We start from the raw sequence: 21160 nt of genomic DNA on the forward strand, positions 1-21160 counted from the left end.
TTGAGCCATTCTGTCACAAAGGGTTTACTAGCTTTTCTAGCTGTATGACTGGTACTTTCACTTTGTGCCAGTCAAATTACCCTTATCTCTAAACTACTAAGAGGTTACAAACACTTATTTAAGGCACATTCTTATCAGTAAGGTGAGTATTGAGGTTTGGTGAGCTTTTATAATGAGACAAAAAATCCACAGGCTGCTAATACAGCATCTCAGCTATGCACAGAAAAAAGGATTCCATATTTTTAATAAAGACCAACTGAAAAAATTATTTTTAGCTCAAACTAAGTACAATGCAATAATAATAAAAAAATTGTCCCCAAAGGTGTATATAGCCTTAACCACCTCCGGACCGCTGTACGCACAGACGCGTCCTGGAGGTGGTTGATTCATTCCGAGTGGACGCGCCGGCGCGTCCTCTCGCGATAGCCGAGATTTCCTGTGAACGCGCGCACACAGGCGCGCGCGCTCACAGGAACGGAAGGTAAGAAAGTGGATCTCCAGCCTGCCAGCGGCGATCGTTCGCTGGCAGGCTGGAGATGTGATTTTTTTAACCCCTAACAGGTATATTAGACGCTGTTATGATAACAGCGTCTAATATACCTGCTACCTGGTCCTCTGGTGGTCCCCTTTGTTTGGATCGACCACCAGAGGACACAGGTAGCTCAGTAATATGTTGCACCAAGCACCACACTACACTACACCCCCCCCGTCACTTATTAACCCCTTATTCACCCTTGATCACCCCTGATCACCCCATATAGACTCCCTGATCACCCCCCTGTCATTGATTACACCCCTGTCATTGATCACACCCCTGTAAAGCTCCATTCAGACGTCCGCATGATTTTTACGGATCCACTGATAGATGGATCGGATCCGCAAAACGCACACGGACGTCTGAATGGAGCCTTACAGGGGCGTGATCAATGACTGTGGTGATCACCCCATATAGACTCCCTGATCACCCCCCTGTCATTGATTACACCCCTGTCATTGATCACCCCCCTGTAAAGCTCCATTCAGACGTCCGCATGATTTTTACGGATCCACTGATAGATCGATCGGATCCGCAAAACGCACACGGACGTCTGAATGGAGCCTTACTGGGGCATGATCAATGACTGTGGTGATCACCCCCTATAGACTCCCTGATCACCCCCCTGTCATTGATTACCCCCCTGTCATTGATCACCCCCCTGTAAAGCTCCATTCAGACGTCCGCATGATTTTTACGGATCCACTGATAGATCGATCGGATCCGCAAAACGCACACGGACGTCTGAATGGAGCCTTACAGGGGCATGATCAATGACTGTGGTGATCACCCCATATAGACTCCCTGATCACCCCCCTGTCATTGATTACCCCCCTGTCATTGATCAACCCCCTGTAAAGCTCCATTCAGACGTCCGCATGATTTTTACGGATCCACTGATAGATGGATCGGATCCGCAAAACGCACACGGACGTCTGAATGGAGCCTTACTGGGGCATGATCAATGACTGTGGTGATCACCCCATATAGACTCCCTGATCACCATCCTGTCATTGATCACCCCCCTGTCATTGATCACCCCCCTGTCATTGATCACCCCCCCTGTCATTGATCACACCCCTGTAAAGCTCCATTCAGACGTCCGCATGATTTTTACGGATCCACTGATAGATGGATCGGATCCGCAAAACGCACACGGACGTCTGAATGGAGCCTTACAGGGGCGTGATCAATGACTGTGGTGATCACCCCATATAGACTCCCTGATCACCCCCCTGTCATTGATCACCCCCCTGTCATTGATCACCCCCCTGTCATTGATCACCCCTCTGTAAGGCTCCATTCAGACATTTTTTTGGCCCAAGTTAGCGAAAAAATTTTTTTTTTTCTTACAAAGTCTCATATTCCACTAACTTGTGTCAAAAAATTTAATCTCACATGAACTCACCATACCCCTCACGGAATCCAATTGCGTAAAAATTTTTAGACATTTATATTCCAGACTTCTTCTCACGCTTTAGGGCCCCTAGAATGCCAGGGCAGTATAAATACCCAACATGTGACCCCATTTCGGAAAGAAGACACCCCCAGGTATTCTGTGAGGGGCATATTGAGACCATGAAAGATTGAAATTTTTGTCCCAAGTTAGCGGAAAGGGAGACTTTGTGAGAAAAAAATAAATAAAATCAATTTCCACTAACTTGTGCCAAAAAAAAAAAAATTCTATGAACTCGCCATGCCCCTCATTGAATACCTTGGGGTGTCTTCTTTCCAAAATGGGGTCACATGTGGGGTATTTATACTGCCCTGGCATTCTAGGGGCCCTAAAGCGTGAGAAGAAGTCTGGTATCCAAATGTCTAAAAATGCCCTCATAAAAGGAATGTGGGCCCCTTTGCGCATTTAGGCTGCAAAAAAGTGTCACACATCTGGTATCGCCGTACTCAGGAGAAGTTGGGGAATGTGTTTTGGGGTGTCATTTTACATATACCCATGCTGGGTGAGAGAAATATCTTGGCAAAAGACAACTTTTCCCATTTTTTTATACAAAGTTGGCATTTGACCAAGATATTTATCTCACCCAGCATGGGTATATGTAAAATGACACCCCAAAACACATTCCCCAACTTCTCCCGAGTACGGAGATACCACATGTGTGGCACTTTTTTGCAGCCTAGGTGGACAAAGGGGCCCACATTCCAAAGAGCACCTTTCGGATTTCACAGGTCATTTACCTACTTACCACACATTAGGGCCCCTGGAAAATGCCAGGGCAGTATAACTACCCCACAAGTGACCCCATTTTGGAAAGAAGACACCCCAAGGTATTCCGTGAGGGGCATGGCGAGTTCCTAGAATTTTTTATTTTTTGTCACAAGTTAGTGGAAAATGATGATTTTTTTTTAATTTTTTTTTTCTTACAAAGTCTCATATTCCACTAACTTGTGACAAAAAATAAAAACTTCCATGAACTCACTATGCCCATCAGCGAATACCTTGGGGTGTCTTCTTTCCAAAATGGGGTCACTTGTGGGGTAGTTATACTGCCCTGGCATTCTAGGGGCCCAAATGTGTGGTAAGGAGTTTGAAATCAAATTCTGTAAAAAATGACCAGTGAAATCCGAAAGGTGCTCTTTGGAATATGGGCCCCTTTGCCCACCTAGGCTGCAAAAAAGTGTCACACATCTGATATCTCCGTACTCAGGAGAAGTTGGGGAATGTGTTTTGGGGTGTCATTTTACATATACCCATGCTGGGTGAGAGAAATATCTTGGCAAAAGACAACTTTTCCCATTTTTTTATACAAAGTTGGCATTTGACCAAGATATTTATCTCACCCAGCATGGGTATATGTAAAAAGACACCCCAAAACACATTCCTCAACTTCTCCTGAATACAGAGATACCAGATGTGTGACACTTTTTTGCAGCCTAGGTGGGCAAAGGGGCCCATATTCCAAAGAGCACCTTTCGGATTTCACTGGTCATTTTTTACAGAATTTGATTTCAAACTCCTTACCACACATTTGGGCCCCTAGAATGCCAGGGCAGTATAACTACCCCACAAGTGACCCCATTTTGGAAAGAAGAGACCCCAAGGTATTTTGTGATGGGCATAGTGAGTTCATAGAACTTTTTATTTTTTGTCACAAGTTAGTGGAATATGAGACTTTGTAAGAAAAAAAAATCAAAAAAAAAAAATCATCATTTTCCGCTAACTTGTGACAAAAAATAAAAAGTTCTATGAACTCACTATGCCCATCAGCGAATACCTTAGGGTGTCTACTTTCCGAAATGAGGTCATTTGTGGGGTGTTTGTACTGTCTGGGCATTGTAGAACCTCAGGAAACATGACAGGTGCTCAGAAAGTCAGAGCTGCTTCAAAAAGCGGAAATTCACATTTTTGTACCATAGTTTGTAAACGCTATAACTTTTACCCAAACCATTTTTTTTTTTACCCAAACATTTTTTTTTTTATCAAAGACATGTAGAACAATAAATTTAGAGCAAAATTTATATATAGATGTCGTTTTTTTTGCAAAATTTTACAACTGAAAGTGAAAAATGTCATTTTTTTGCAAAAAAATCGTTAAATTTTGATTAATAACAAAAAAATTAAAAATGTCAGCAGCAATGAAATACCACCAAATGAAAGCTCTATTAGTGAGAAGAAAAGGAGGTAAAATTCATTTGGGTGGTAAGTTGCATGACCGAGCAATAAACGGTCAAAGTAGTGTAGGTCAGAAGTGTAAAAAGTGGCCTGGTCTTTCAGGGTGTTTAAGCACTGGGGGCTGAAGTGGTTAAGAACTGAACGCTTACATGTTATAGCTGCAGTCTGAACATACATGAACAGCAACATTTCTTGCTGTTGACAGATGTTGTGTATCTTACGACCAGCACTTTAAGGTTGGTATTCGAGAGAACAATAACCCAGGGATATCTACTGTAAGTAAATTTTTTATCAAGGCTTTGTGTTAGAATATTCTTTTTAGTCATAAACATAATAACATAACAATGGAACATACGTATAAAAAAAAAATCACAAACCTGTCAGATAATGGAGGGACAGTGCCATTGATAATAAACACTGTGCCAACCTTGATGTCACTAGGAAACTTGGTGCCAAATGGAACAGTCTGGAAAGTAAAGGCGACAATTATGAAATAAACTCAAGAGCCTTTATGTGCTGTACATAAGTGTGTGTAATGTATACAATAAGTATAGTAAGTATAATGTACTATGTACACTGACCAAAAATATAAACGCAACACTTTCGGTTTTGCTCCCATTTTGCATGAGCTGAACTCAAAGATCTGAAACATTTTCTACAGACACAATAGACCCATTACTCTCAAATATTGTTCACAAATCTGTCTAAATCTGTGTTAGTGAGCACTGCTCCTTTGCCGAGATAATCCATCCCACCTCACAGGTGTGGCATATCAAGGTGCTGATTAGACAGCATGAATATTGCACAGGTGTGCCTTAGACTGCCCACAATAAAGGCCACTCTGAAATGTGCACAGTTTTGCCTTCCTGGGAGGGAAGGGGGGGGTCAGCAAACCAGTCAGTATCTGGTGTGGCCACCATTTGCCTCACGCAGTGTAACACTTTTCCGTCGCATAGAGTTGATCAGGTTGTAGATTGTGGCCTGTTGAATGTTGGTCCACTCCTCTTCAATAGCTGTGCAAAGTTGCAGAATATTGGCAGAAACTGGAACACGCTGTCGTATACGCCGATCCAGAGCATCCCAAACATGCTCAATGGGTGATATGTCTGGTGAGTATGCTGGCTATGCAAGAACTGGGATATTTTCAGCTTCCAGGAATTGTGTACAGATCCTTGCAGTATGGGGCCGTGCATTATCATGCTGCAACATGAGGTCATGGTCGTGGATGAATGGCACATCAATGGGCCTCAGGACCTCATCAGGTATCTCTGTGCATTCAAAATGCCATTAAAAAAATGTGTTCGATGTCCATAACATATGCCTGCCCATACCATAACCCCACCGCCATCATGGGCCACTCGATCCACAACGTTTAATGACCACTCACCCACACAACTCCACACACGCTGTTTGCCATCTGCCCTGAACAGTGAAAACCGGGACTTATCCGTCAACAGAACGCCTCTCCAACGTGCCAGACGCCATTGAATGTGAGCATTTGCCCACTCAAGTCGGTTACGACAGCGAACTACACTCAGGTCCAGACCTCGATGAGGACGACGAGCAGATGAGCTTCCCTGAGACGGTTTCTGACAGTTTGTGCAGAAATTCTTTGGTTATGCAAACCGATTGTTGCTGCAGCTGTCCGGGTGGCTGGTCTCAGACAATCATGGAGGTGAACATGCTGGATGTGGAGGTCCTGGGATAGTGTGGTTACATGTGGTCTGCGGTTGTGAGGCCGGTTAGATGTACTGCCAAATTCTCTGAAACGCCTTTGGAGACGGCTTATGGTAGAGAAATGAACATTCATTGCGCGGGCAACAGCTCTGGTAGACATTCCTGCAGTCAGCATGCCAATTGCACGCTCCCTCAAACGTTGTGACATCTGTGGCATTGTGCTGTGTGATCAAACTGCACATTTCAGAGTGGCCTTTATTGTGTGCAGTCTAAGGCACACCTGTGCAATATTCATGCAGTCTAATTAGCAGCTTGATATGCCACACCTGTGAGGTGGGATGGATTATCTCGGCAAAGGAGAAGTGCTCACTAACACAGATTTGTGAACAATATTTGAGAGTAATGGGTCTTTTGTGTATGTAGAAAATGTTTCAGATCTTTGAGTTCAGCTCATGCAAAATGGGAGCAAAACCTAAAGTGTTGCGTTTATATTTTTGGTCAGTATATATAGTTTGGGAGAAATCCACTAAAACGACGTGTAGCACCATTTTAGTGCACATGTCGACAGGAAAAAAAACACTAGGGAAGAAGAAGGGCTCTCACATGACTGTGAGATGAAGTGAGGGGAGAGCTTGCCCTAACTGTCTCTCAATTAGTGCTGCAGCAGGCATGGAGTTGCTCTAGCAGACTGAGCAGAATGCCATTCTGTGCTGGGCTGTTAAAGAGGATGGTTGGGTGTTATGGTGTCAGAAAAACAATCTTAGAGAGTCAGGGACAATGATGGGAAAAGCTAGGATTACAAAGAAAAATTGTGTGCAGAATATGGACAAGCAGGGAAGCTGACAGCGGGGGAAAGAGAAGACAGGAGTTGTGGCTGCTGTGCCTCCTAGCAGAACTGCAGCTGCTGCAGTGCAGCCTTCAAAAGCAGCTACCTGCAAGGAAATACTTTCATTTTTCCCCCATCTTCACAGAGATCCTTTTTTTTCATGGGGTTGAATTTAATTAAGCAGCATATATACATGAATAGTGTAGAAATACACAAGATATAGCAGCAATCTACCTTTTAGTGTTAACATGAAATCGAGCGTCAAGCTTCAATCGCCTGTTTCCGTTGATTCAGTTTCCACGTGGTTGTAATTTAATTATAATTTTTTATTTTTTTGGGAGGGTTCAGTTTAATTAATTATCATATATAGGTGATTATAGAAAATAGTATTTTGAAGGCGGCTCTCCTATTAATCGTAAGGGATAAGGTGCATTGTTCAAATAGACACACCCTGTCTAAGAGAAGAAGTACAGGGGAAACTCGAAAAATTTGAATATCGTGCAAAGTTTATTTATTTCAGTAATGCAACTTAAAAAGTGAAACTAACATATGAGATAGACTCATTACAGGCAAAGCGAGATATTTCAAGCCTTTATTTGTTAAAATTTGGATGATTATGGCATATAGCTTGTGAAAATTTTTGAGGTACTCTTTGCTCAAGGGATATGGATTAATTAGCTAACTAGAGTGTGACACTTTGAGCCTAGAATATTGAACCTTTTCACAATTCCTTTTAATTTGCATTACTGAAATAAATGGACTTTTGCACGATGTTCTAATTTTTCGAGTTTCACCGGTAAAATGAAAATAGGTTTTGACAGGCACTCACTCACTTGGACTAATGTGGAAACACCAATTTGCTTCTAAAACATACACATAACAAATAAAACAAAAATAATATTAATTACAGTGCACTAGCCTCTGTTTATAAAATAGAGGAGGAACTTCTTCTCTATATAGAGCTATGAATCCTGACAAAACATACAGAAATTTTTCAATATATAAAAAAGATGTTCATGTAGGATTCAGGAGAGTGTTCACATTATAATAAACATTATTCATTATGGTGAAGTGAACCTTATGGTATATATCAGTGGTACCACACGATAATTTGATTTCATTGTATATATTAGTGCAAATACTACACATTTAGATTGACCCTAAGAGAAATAAATATGTGGTTTTTAATATAATGTGAACACTCTCCTGAATCCTGGCTCACGCTCGCAGCCAGGGAGAAGGAGACGCCCACAGCAGAAGACTGCGTCTCCTCCCCGTTGCGAGTTTAATGCTTATAATGCAGCGCACCAAATCATCGGGGTGCAACAGCGGATGAACGGGCGGCGGGGGGGGGGGTTGAAAAAATAATTTATACCATAATTAGCCTATGTCAAAACAGATGAAAGGTCCCCTTTCAATGGGAGTGTTAATGCGATATTAAGAGTCAGGCCTCAATTGTCCATTTCCTTATATTCAGTTTCCACACGGTTGGAATAATATATATCTTAAGGACTAGTTCAATTTACTTAAACCAGCATATATGTTTGATTACAGAAGGAAAACACAAGTTATAGCAGCAAGCTACAGTATCTGTGAGAGTTAAGGCGAAACTGACAATGAGTCCTGGCCCTTAATCATTTGCTAACATTCATTTATTTCCACACATGGTTGAAATTATTATTTTTTGGAACTTCTTCAATTTAATTAAACCAGCATATAGGTGATCAGCACCACTACACAGACAAGAATTTGGGTAGCAGCAGCACCAACTATCCGGCCTCGAGTAGTACTAGTAGTAGTAGGCCACAGTTGTCCCTGCTTGCTTTTGAAAGGCGCAACATTAGAGTTGAGGAGAAGGAGGAGGAGATTATAGATTAGATTGCTCACTCCTCCTCTCAGTTGCAGCGTTCCTCCTGCTCATCCTCCTTGTAGTCCCAAAGAAGACTTTCAGTGGAGGCCTCTTAGTCTTCCCTGTCCATATCTAGAGGGGCATCTTCCTTTTTCCTAAGATAGGGCAAGCTTTGGGATCTGGTGATCCCACTGACTCTACGGATGGGTTAGGCCCAAAATGTGCCAGAGCTAAGCCAAACTCAGCTGCTGTGTGAGTATCTCCCGTCTGGTATTTTTTCTCCACGCTGCTGGATGACAAAAGCATTGCCTTCTGCAAAATAAGACATGGGCAGGCAAACACAGCTCTATGAAACCACATAAAGCAGCATCACCCTATCCCGTCGGCAAACAGAGGTGGCAGCCAGCCATGGCAGCAGGAGTTCCCTCCTTCTTCCGGTCCCCTTGTAGCAGCCAGGCCACATCCATGGGCAGAATGGTGTCTTTCACATTGTCATCATCTCTGTCCACTTCTCGCATTCAGACTCCACATCTTTACTACATAACTTGGACCCAGACATTTGTAAAGGCACTATGAAGCAATTTTTACAATTAGTCTATCAGACTACTGTTTGACTTATTTTAACATATGTCTTATTCACCCTTATAAAATGTTTAATGTCGCTTATTATTATTAAATCCCCTCATTGACCATTAAATTATTTCTGTTAAAACTATTAGTTGTGTCGCCTCATTGTTTGTATTATTGTTCATCAGCACTGTTGTATATAGTGCTGCTGTAAATGTGGTAGAGACTGATAGCTGCGCACTGGCTCCAGGCTCTTCTCCTCAGGCTTGTCCCTGCCTACCACATAAAATTAATTATTGTTTCTTCCTGGCATAAGGTGTCACTTCTGCTCTAAAATATCCCTCAAACACTGCCCCCCTACATTTTTCGCCAGCCACATTTACAGCAGCACTATATACATTATTTCTCCCAAAACACTATCCCTGCCTTGTACTCTCACGTGGCGGACAACTTGAGCAGTAGTGTTGAGCAAGAATATTTGAATAGCGAATTTTTTTTGCGAATATCGGCACTTCGCTAATTCGCAAATATTTCGAATATAGAGCTATAAATTTGTTATTTCGAATATTAGTTTTTTTGGTTTTTTTTATTGTTAGATTTTTTTCTTTCCCACTTCCCAAAAGTAGTTCTTACCTGTCCTGAGGATTCCTGGCTTCCTGGCTGCTCCAGTCAGTGCCCGTTGCCGCTTCTGCCGACTTCCGTGCTCATGGAGCGTCCCCATCACCATGGGAACGCCTCCATACTAGAATGTACTGTCGGATGTGAGAATTAAGTTGAAATCGCAATGCGATTAATATAACTTGAAGTAATCGCATTGCGATTTCAACTTAGAGCTGGGTTTCTAATGGGTCAGCTTGCTAGAATTAACGAAGTTAACGAATATGGAGTATAGCAGTGCTAAGGCTACTTTCACACTAGTGTTCAGAGCGGATCCGTCTGGGGTCTGCCCAGATCCAATCCGTCTGCATTATATTGTAGAAAAAATTCTAAGTGTGAAAGTAGCTTCAGACGGATCCGTCCAGACTTTACATTGAAAGTCAATGGGGGACGGATCCGTTTGAAAATTGAGCCATATGGTGTCATCTTCAAACGGATCCGTCCCCATTGACTTACATTGTAAGTCTGGACGGATCCGTTTGCCTCCGCACGGGTGGCACAGTACCTTGCAGATAAAAAAGTCATTTAATTTTTCCTCTGTAATATATTTGCAGTTGCCTGCCAGTGAGTGTCAGGCCCACAGACTGTACTGTGCCCACTGCCCACCACTCATATCGGGTGGCACAGTACCTTGCAGATAAAAAGTCATTTAATTTTTACCCTTTAATATAATTGCAGTTTCATGCCAGTGTGTGTCAGGCAAACTGACTGTACTGTGCCCACTGCCAGTGCCCACCACTCATATCGGGTGGCACAGTACCTTGCAGATAAAAAAGTCATTAAATTTTTACCCTTTAATATAATTGCAGTTGCCTGCCAGTGTGTGTCAGGCCTACAAACTGTACTGTGCCTACTGCCCACCACTCATATCGGTTGGCACAGCACCTTGCAGATAAAAAAGTAATTTAATTTATTCTTTGTAATATAATTGCAGTTTCCTGCCAGTGAGTGTTAGGCCCACAGACTGTACTGTGCCCACTGCCCACCACTCATATCAGGTGGCACAGTACCTTGCAGATAAAAAAGTCATGTAATTTCTACCCTTTAATATAATTGCAGTTTCCTGCCAGTGAGTGTCAGGCCCGCTGACTGTACTGTGCCCACTGCCCACCACTCATATCGGGTGGCACAGTACCTTGCAGATAAAAAAAAGTAATTTAATTTCTACCCTTTAATATAATTGCAGTTGCCTACCAGTGAGTGTCAGGCCCGCTGACTGTACTGTGCCCACTGCCCACCACTCATATCTGGTGGCACAGTATCTTGCAGATAAAAAAGTCATTAATTTTTTTCTCTGTAATATAATTGCAGTTGCCTGCCAGTGAGTGTCAAAAGAAACTGAGTCGTGGAAAGTCCAACACCCACCTAGGTACAACTGCTTTGCGAAGACACATGATCTCACATCCCAAACGCCTATGGGTTCAACATATAATGAGTACAAGCAGCACAGAAATTCAAAGCCACCATCCTACTCCTGGTCCAGCATCTTCAGCCACGTCAACCACTGCTGTCCTCCTTGCCCCCTCTCAACCACCCGCCACTCCGCCTCTCACCTTCAGCAGTTCCTGCTCATCTGCCCACAGTCAGGTGTCTGTCAAGGACATGTTTGAGCGTAAGAAGCCAATGTCACAGAGTCACCCCCTTGCCCGGCGTCTGACAGCTGGCTTGTCGGAACTCTTAGCCCGCCAGCTTTTACCATACAAGCTGGTGGAGTCTGAGGCCTTAAAAAAATTTGTAACTATTGGGACACCGCAGTGGAAGGTACCCGGCCAAATTTTTTTTTCACAAGAGGCAATCCCCAACCTGTACTCTATTGTGGAAAAGGAAGTCATGGCATGTCTTGCACACAGTGTTGGGGCAAGGGTCCATCTGACCACTGATACCTGGTCTGCAAAGCACGGTCAGGGCAGGTATATCACGTACACTGCACATTGGGTAAACCTGCTGACGGCAGACAAGCATGGAATGCGTGGCTCTGCAGAGGAATTGGTCACACCGCCAAGACTTGCAGGCAGGCCTGCTGCCACCTCCTCTACTCCTCCTACTCCATCCTCTTCCATAACCTCCTCGGCTGAGTCCTCTTCTGCTGCTGCGTCTTGCTCCACATAAACTGCACCCCCCCCAGCTCCCCAGGGGCTATTCCACATCCCGGATACGACAGTGTCACGCCGTCTTGGGGTTGACTTGCCTGAAAGCAGAGAGTCACACCGAACCAGCACTCCTGTCCGCCCTGAACGCACAGGTGGATCAGTGGCTGACCCCGCACCAACTGGAGATTGGCAAAGCGGTGTGTGACAACGGAAGCAATTTGTTGGCGGCATTGAATTTGGGCAAGTTGACACATGTGCCGTGCATGGCACATGTGTTGAATCTGATCGTACAACGCTTTGTGCATAAGTACCCAGGCTTAAGGGACGTCCTCAAGCAGGCCAGGAAGGTGTGTGGCCATTTCAGGCGTTCCAACATGGCCATGGCACACTATTCAGATATTTAGCGGTGAAACAACATGCCAGTGAGGCGCTTGATTTGCGACAGCCCGCCACGTTGGAATTCAACACTCCTAATGTTCAACCGCCTGCTCCAACAAGAAAAAGCCGTCAACGAGTATTTGTATGACCAGGGTGTTAGGACAGCCTCTGCGGAGCTGGGTATTTTTTGCCACGTTACTGGACGCTCATGCGCAATGCCTGTAGGCTCATGTGTCCTTTTGAGGAGGTGCCAAACCTAGTCAGTCGCACCGAAGGCACCATCAGCCACATCATCCCATTTGTTTTCTTCCTGGAGCGTGCCCTGCGAAGAGTGCTGGATCAGGCCGTAGATGAGCGTGAAGAGGAAGAGGAAGAGTTGTGGTCACCATCACCACCAGAAACAGCCTTATCATCATCGCTTGCTGGACCTGCGGCAACGCTAAAAGAGGAGTCTGAGGAAGAGGAGTCAGAGGAGGAATGTGGCTTTGAGGAGGAGGAAGACCAACCACAGCAGGCATCCCAGGGTGCTCGTTGTCACCTATCTGGTACCCGTGGTGTTGAACGTAGCTTGTGGGAAGAACAGACCTTCAATGAGATCAGTCTAGATTACCTCACCTTTATTAAGATGAATGAGGCATGGATCCCGAAGGGACTGACAGTGGCGGATGCATTTGACTAAAAAAGGCCTGTTGAGATGCCTTGGGCTAAAAATGGTCCACACGCTGCTGTTTATAATCTCTGCATGCCGGATGACTTGCGTGACTTCTCCGCCACCAATTAGGGTTTAAGCCGCAATGTTTTAGTGCACTTTCTGCCTGAAAAACATAAATTTTTCCGGCCGCTGCTACAGCAGCGGCTGCAACAATACCCGATTTTTCAGGCATGTGTACATGCCTAATTTTTCTGGCCTTTGGTGCTGCACTGTGGCTGCAAAAACAAAACCAAAAAAAGGCACATACATGTGTCAATTCCCCTTCGTGATCATTTTCTTGTTGTGGTGAAGGGGCTTGCGTATCAGAATGAAGCGATCAACTCTATAAGTGTTTTGGCAATGTTGGCACACCCCAGATGATAAGGTTGTTGCTTCATTGTGAACAGACCAAAAGAGATTGGCTGGATAATTTTGCATAGAAAAAAGATTATTTTCTTTGTGATCATCTAAGGTGATCATTAAAGCCTACTAGGCCAACAATGGTCCCGCACTGCAGAATCATTGTTTTCTGGGTCACTTAACTGTCACTGAACTACCTCAGCATGACCATAGGCTTTGATAAACCGCCATCGCCTGCAATCTCTCAAACGTGCGCACGACCACAGTCATCACTACACCAAGATTGACGCATAGAGGAATAAAATTTATGTCATGAGTGTGTCAACTATTGACAACTCTTTGCGGTTTTCTAAAATCTATTCGATACACGTCCCCTGATAGGGGACGTAACAGGGATTAAACTGATAAGAATAGTACTACTAGTAAACACACCACTCATATAGGGTGGCACAGTACATTGCACGGCGCACGCGCCGTGCCCCGAATTGTGAGTAAGAGGACCGACCAACCATCTTTTTCCATCTCCCGGTTCCTAAAATCTATTACATACACCGGCCCCTGATAGGGGACGTAACAGGGATTAAACTGATAGGAATAGTACTACTTAACACACCACTCATATAGGGTGGCACAGTACATTGCACGGCGCACGCGCAGTGCCCCAACATGGAAGTAAGAGGACCAACCAACCATCTTTTTCCATCTCCCCGGTTCCTAAAATCTATTCCATACACCGGCCCCTGATAGGGGACAAAACAGAGATTAAACTGGTAAGAACAGATTTTTTTTAATAAAAAAAAAAAAGAGAACAGCCTCTGCGGAGCTGGGTATTTTTTGGCCGCGTTACTGAACACTCATGCACAATGGCTGTAGGCTCATGTGTCCTTTTGCGGAGGTGACAAACCTGGTCAGTCAAACCCAAGGCAACATCATCGACCTCATCCCATATGCGTTTTTTCTGGAGCGTGCCCTGCGAAGAGTGCTGGATCAGGCCGTAGATGAGCATGAAGAGTAAGAGTTGTGGTCACCACCACCACCAGAAGCAGCCTTGTCGCCGTCGATTGCTGGACCTGCGGCAACGCAGAGAGAGGAGTCTGAAGAAGAGGAGTCAGAGGAGGAAGGTGGTTTTGAGGAGGTGGAAGACCAACCACAGCAGGCGTCCCAGGGGGCTTGTTGTCACCTTTCGGGGACCCTTGGTGTTGTACGTGGCTGGGTGGAGGAAGAGACCTTAAATGACATCAGTGAGGACAAGGAACGGGACATGGCTAGCTTGGTATCCAACCTTGTGCAAATGGGGAGTTTGCGGTTGTGCAAATGGACTGTTTGCGGTTGTTTGCAGTGTGTTAAACGGGGAGTTTGGTTTGTCAGAGTTTGGTCTGTCACTGTGAAGCGGGCGTAACCCTTACACTACCTGATCGATACAACATCATACCTGATCGTATACACACACTGGATGTTTTAAAGCACTTTATTCCAAACAATTTAGGAATGTTAGGTGATTTATGCCCTTTATGGATTAAAACCCGACTCTGCGTCAACTACGTAATTTTCCATGGGAGTTTTGCCATGGATCCCCCTCCGGCATGCCACAGTCCAGGTGTTAGTCCCCTTGAAACAACTTTTCTATCACTATTGTGGCCAGAAAGAGTCCCTGTGGGTTTTAAAATTCGCCTGCCTATTGAAGTCTAGGGCGGTTCGCCCGTTTGCGAACATTTGCGGAAATTCGTGTTCGCCGTTCGGGAGCAGAAAATATTATGTTTGCGACATCTCTATGAAGTAGTACATAGCAGACCGTGTCAGCGTCCTCAATGATCCCTCTGTGCCATGCAACTACTGGGTGTCCAAGCTGGACACGTGGCACAAACTGACACTCTATGCCTTGGATGTCACCAGCAGGCCCTCGCCCATATAATTCTAGATGGTCAGCTCAGCAGCAGACCCACCCCTAATGTTTTAGTTGGTCAGATCATCAGCAGGCCCTCGCCCCTAATGTTTTAGAGTGTCACCAGCAGGCCCTTGCTCCTAATGTTTTTAAAGGTCACCAGCAGGCTATCAATCATATTTTTTCAAGGATGTGTAGGATGCCCTCCTTTATGTGTAATAAAGGGTGTATTGTAGTGCCAGTTCCTTGTCATTTTTGGCAGCCCTTTCACTTAGTGCATAGGCTTTATGAGTGTTGGAGTCCCACTACCTGAACAATTGTACCACAGTGTGAATGAGGCCCTCCTTTATATGATATCCCACAAGACTCTCGAACACCTTGGACCACTGCTACACGCCTCTAAGGAAAGCATACGAAGCCGTCCTGAGAGCCGCATTAGGCTCACCCGACCACTGCCTTGTCCCTCTGGTCCCCTCCTACAGACGTCGCCTAGAGTCAACGAAACCGATCCGTAGAACTTCTAGAGTGTGGTCCGAGGAGGCCAAGCTACAACTACAGGCCTGTTTTGACTGCACAGACTGGGGAGCCCTAGAAGAGAATGACCTGGACACCTGGGCGGATGTTGTCTCCTCGTACATCAGTTTCTGCAAACACTCCTGCGTCCCCTCAAGACCATACACGATTTACCCAAACGATAAACCGTGGTTCACGAACAAGCTCAGACAACTACGCAGGACCAAGGAAACCGAACATAAATCCGGTAATCAATTAGAGTACAGACTGGCCAAAAACTGCCCTAATCGGGAACTGCGTGCGGCGAAACGGGCATACGCGGATCGCATCCACCAATCTCTACGCTCGAACGACCGGAGGGCGGTCTGGAAGGGCCTTAGGTCCGTGACTAACTACAAACATCCCCCCCGGCGCTCACTACCCCCTGTCAGGCACTGGTAGAGGAGCTGGGCAGGTTCTACTGCAGATTCGAGACCTCGACTGAGGTGGGTGTAACTCGGCCTATATCCCCCAGAGTGGGCACCCCAGTCCCTGCTGCCACATTATCTTGCCCATTCGCTGACTCCCCTACAGTGAATGTGACCACGGTTCGCACCCTGCTGTCCAAGCTAAATGCAAGGAAAGCCTCCGGTCTGGATGGTGTCTCTCCTGCGTGCCTGAAATACTGCTCAGGCCAACTGGCCCCAGCACTCACCCCAATCTTTGACAGATCCCTTAAGGAGGGACACGTCCCCGCCTGCTTTAAGAACTCAACTATCATCCCTGTGCCGAAGAAACAGGGCGTTTCTGATCTAAACAACTTCCGGCCCGTGGCTCTGACTTCGGTGGTCATGAAGACCCTAGAGAAGGTGGTCCTCTTCATCCTGAAGCCCTCCACTCTGGACCGGCTGGACCCTCTGCAATTCGCCTACAGGGCAAACAGATCCACTGATGATGCGATTAACATGTGTCTAGAGTACATCACTGAACACCTTGACAAACCCAACACATACGCGAGAATCCTCCTTCTAGACTTCAGCTCGGCTTTTAATACCATCTCCCCCAGCATCCTGCAGAGGAACCTCACGGCGCTTGATGTCCACCCAACACTACGACATTGGATCATGGACTTCCTCACTAACAGGTCCCAGGTCGTCAGATTAGGCAATCTGTCCTCCAAACCGAGGGTCACCAACACTGGCGCCCCTCAGGGATGTGTACTATCGCCGTTTCTGTTCTCTCTGTACACGAACGAGTTCAGATCGGCTGAGGCCTCGGTTAAAGTCATCAAGTTCGCAGATGACACCACACTCGTGGGCCTGATTAGCGACAACGACGAGCAGGCCTACCGTAAGGAAATCGACAGGGTCAGCAACTGGTGTGGCGCGCACAATCTGGTCCTAAACACCACAAAGACGGTCGAGCTGGTCATCGACTTCAGGAAGAGAAAGGCAAATCCGCCCCCGACCTACATTGATAGATCTGAAGTCGCAATGGTACCCAACGCCCGCCTCCTAGGCACGACAATCTCTGAGGACCTATCCTGGCGTCCCAACATCTCGTCTATCATAAAGAAGGCTCACCAGCGGCTCTTCTTCCTTCGACAACTGAAGAAGTTCAGCATGGCACAGGACCTACTGAAGTCCTTCTACTCCTGCACCATTGAGTCGGTCCTGTGCTCGTCTCTCCTGATTTGGTATGCCGTCTCATCAGCCAGTGACAAGCGCAAACTACAAAGGGTCATCAGCTCGGAGGAGAGAACTACCCGACTGCCACTACCACCCCTTGACTCTATCTTCTCCGACAGACTGCGCTCCAGGGCTCTGAAAATATCCAATGACCACACCCACCCGGGCCATCACCTCTTCAGACGTCTAAAGTCCGACCTCAGGTATCAGGCCATCCCTGCAAGGACATCGAGGAGGCTGAACACTTTCTTCCCAACGGCCGTCAGACTGCTGAACTCACCACGCCCCATCACCCGCTTATAACCCCTCGCCCCTGCTGTGCCCATAGCAGAACCTTAAGCCCCCCCCCTCCCCGGGTTCCCCACCAACTCTTGTCAACCACTAGTACTATGCCTGTACCTATGCTTAACCCAATTCCGGGCACGATCGATTGTGTCGTGTTTGGCGATTAAAGCTGATTCTGATTCTGATATACAGGTTGTATCGGAGTGCCTCTTCCTTGTAATTTTTGGCAGCACTTGCACTTTATATACACACTAATAATGACATGAAAACATAATCAAAAATTCTTTAGAAAAATTTTAAACATAAGAACTTGATTTAAACAATAGGTTATTTTCTGTTGACACATTCCATTTAACCAGGCTTTTTTTTTCTGGCGGAACGCCCCGGAACGGCGTTCTGCCACCTATTTTCTGCCGACTAGCCCCGCCCCCCTTTAGTTACTGCAGGGCAGGGAGCTGTCAGAAGGGGGGCGCCCTCACGCTTTTACTTATCTAGGCCATTTTGAGATTGTTTTCTTGTCACATATTGTACTTCATGACAGTGGTAAAATTGAGTCATAAATTTTCATTTTTATTTATAAAAAAAATACCAAATTTACCAAAAATTTTGAAAAATCTCTCTACTTTTATAATAGATAGTAATAACTCCAAAAATAGTTATTACTTTACATTCCCCATATGTCTACTTCATGTTTGGATCATTTTGTGAATGACATTTTTTTTTTGGGGGACCTTAGAAGTCTTAGAAGTTTAGAAGCAAACCCCATTTAAGAAACTACACTCCTGAAGGTATTCAAAACAGATTTTACTAACTTTGTTAACCCTTTAGGTGTTCCACAAGAATTAATGGAAAATGGAGATGAAATTTCAGAATTTAACTTTTTTGGCAGATTTTCTATTTTAATCCATTTTTTTTTCCGCTAACAAAGCAAGGGTTAACAGCCAAACAAAACTCAATATTTATTGCCCTGATTCTGTAGTTAACAGAAACACCCCATATGTGGTTGTAAACTGCTGTACAGGCACACGGCAGGGCGCAGAAGGAAAGGAACGCATATGGTTTTTGGAAGGCAGATTTCAGTGGGATCATTTTAAGTTGCCATATCACATTTGAAGACCCCCTGATGCACCCCTAGAGTAGAAACTCCCCAAAAAGACCCCATTTTGGAAACTATGAGATAAGGTGGCAGTTTTGTTGGCACTATTTTAGGGTAGATATAATTTTTGGTTGCTTTATATTACACTTTTTGTGAGGCAAAGTAACAAAAAAATAGCTGTTTTGGCACTGTTTTTATTTTTTGTTATTTACAATGTTCATCTGACAGGTTAGATCATGTGGTATTTTTATAGAGCAGGTTGTTACGGATGTGACAATACCAAATATGCATACTTTTTTTGGTTGTTTGTTTCAGTTTTACATAATAAAGCATTTTTGAAAAAAATCATGTTTTAGCATGCATATTCTGAGAGCCATATATTTATTTATTTTTTGGGTGATTGTCTTAGGTAGGGTCAAATTTTTTGCAGTATGAGATGACAGTTTGATTGGTACTATTTAAGGGTGCATATAACTTTTTTATCGCTTGGTATTACACTTTTTGTGATGTAAGGTAGCAAAAAATGCCTTTTTTGACACACTTTTTATTTTATTTTTTTACAGTGTTCACATAAGGGGTTAGGTCATGTGATATTTTTATACAGCAGGTTCTTACGGACGTGGCGATACCTAATATGTATACTTTTTTTATTTATGTAAGTTTTACACAATGATATCGTTTTGAAACAAAAAAATCATGTTTTAGTGTCTCCATAGTCTAAGAGCCATAGTTTTTTATATTTTTTGGGTGATTGTTCTAGGTAGTGTCACAGGGAGCCGGCGGCATGCTCTTCCTTCGAAGCACCGCCGGCATCCCACGCATTTAGCGGAGTGAGGATGTGGTCGGCGTCCTCATCTCCATGGTGACCAGGGGGCGGGGAGGACCTGGCCATGCACGCCTCCTCAGAGTGGCCGGCGTCCTCCATCCCCTTGACAAAGCGCAGCAGCGGATCTGAGTGCCAATAATAATAAATTGGCGCTCATCTGTATTATGAGCAATACGAGTCACGTGACGCTGGCCACGTCACGTGACTCACCTGTAAGGGCTATTTAAACAGGCAGCCTGCTGGCCACAGGTTGCCTGAGATTGGTCTTGCTACCCTTACCAGCATATTGTTATATTGTGTACTCTGTTTTTGACCTCGACCTTGTGACCTCCTTGGATTTGACGTGACCTCTTGGATTCTGACTTTAGATTGTATTGACTTTGTTGTTGTGTTTTTCCCTGTGTACCTGCGTGACCTCCTGGCTTTGACTTTTGCTTCCCTGACTCTGTTCATGGTTTTTTCTCTTATCATCTTTAGGCCCCTGCATGTATATAAGCTAGGGACTGCCGCCAAGTTGTACGCCGTCAGTTAGGACGGGTCGTGCAAGTAGGTAGGGATAGGGTGCATGATGGGCTCCGATGTGTTCCTGACAGGAATATATTGGCAAAAGTCTCAGCTTTTAATATCTGCTTATATGACGAGCTAGTATAGTCAGTGGCATATCCGTTTGGTGCATTTTTTTCTGTGATTTATATAATTATATTTTTATCCGCACAATGCTCCGTTTTGTGTAGGATGCCTTTGTGGTGCATGTGGACCGCGTCGGCATCCTCCATTGTACGCATTTTTTGCTGGGGATGGTCGTTTGCTGCGGTCCACATGCGGTGGGACTGCTCCCCCAATGAGAAACACGCTACAGTGTTTGGGGTTTGAGCAGTTCCCCCATATTTGCCACTATATTTCTGAGATTTAGGTAGGGATAGAGGTGCAGGTGGATTTCAGGGCTGCACTCTTCCCTCCCTTTCGTGACAGGTAGGGTCTCATTTTTTGCGGGATGACATGACTGTTTGATTGGTACAATTTTGGGGTACGTATGACTTTTTGATCGCTTGGTATTACACTTTTTGTGATGTAAGGTGACAAAAATTATTATTATTATTTTTTTTTTACGGTGTTCATATGATATTTTTATACAGCAGGTTCTTACGGAAGTGGCAATACCTAATATGTCCACTTTTTAATTTTTTTAAGTTCTACACAATAACAGCATTTTTTAACCCAAAAAATCATGTTTTTGTGTCTCCATACTCTGAGAGCCATATTTTTTAAAATTTTTTGAGTGATTGTCTTAGGTAGGGGCTCATTTTTTGCGGGATGAGGTGATGGTTATATTGGTATGATTTTGGGGTGCATAAGCCTTTTTGATCGCTTTTAGTGATGTAAGTTTTTTTTTTATGGTGTTAGGGGTTAGGTCATGTGATATTTTAATAGAGCCGGTCGATACAGACACGGCCATACCTACTATGTCTACTTTTCTTTTTTTCCCTATTTTTTACAATTTCTTTTTTACTTTATTTTGGGAAAAGGACGCTTTTTTTTTTTTTTTTTTACTTGAAACTTTTTAAAAAAATTGTAAAACTTAATTTTTTTTTATTTATTTTTTTCACTTTATTTTTATCCCATTCTGGGACTT

The 21160-nt window shown here is 44.5% G+C and overlaps 1 protein-coding gene across 1 annotated transcript in view; it reads right to left on the reverse strand.

Annotated features, from left to right (window-relative positions):
- Window positions 1–21160, reverse strand: part of LOC121005222 (galectin-9-like) — a 99644-nt gene that overhangs the window by 42391 nt on the left and 36093 nt on the right. The window contains exon 6 of the mRNA XM_040437826.1: window positions 4541–4629. Coding sequence (XP_040293760.1) covers window positions 4541–4629 — 89 coding nt within the window. The remainder of the gene's footprint in view (window positions 1–4540; window positions 4630–21160) is intronic.

This window comes from Bufo bufo, chromosome 6 (genome assembly GCF_905171765.1).
Source record: "Bufo bufo chromosome 6, aBufBuf1.1, whole genome shotgun sequence".
NCBI classification, from domain to species: domain Eukaryota; kingdom Metazoa; phylum Chordata; class Amphibia; order Anura; family Bufonidae; genus Bufo; species Bufo bufo.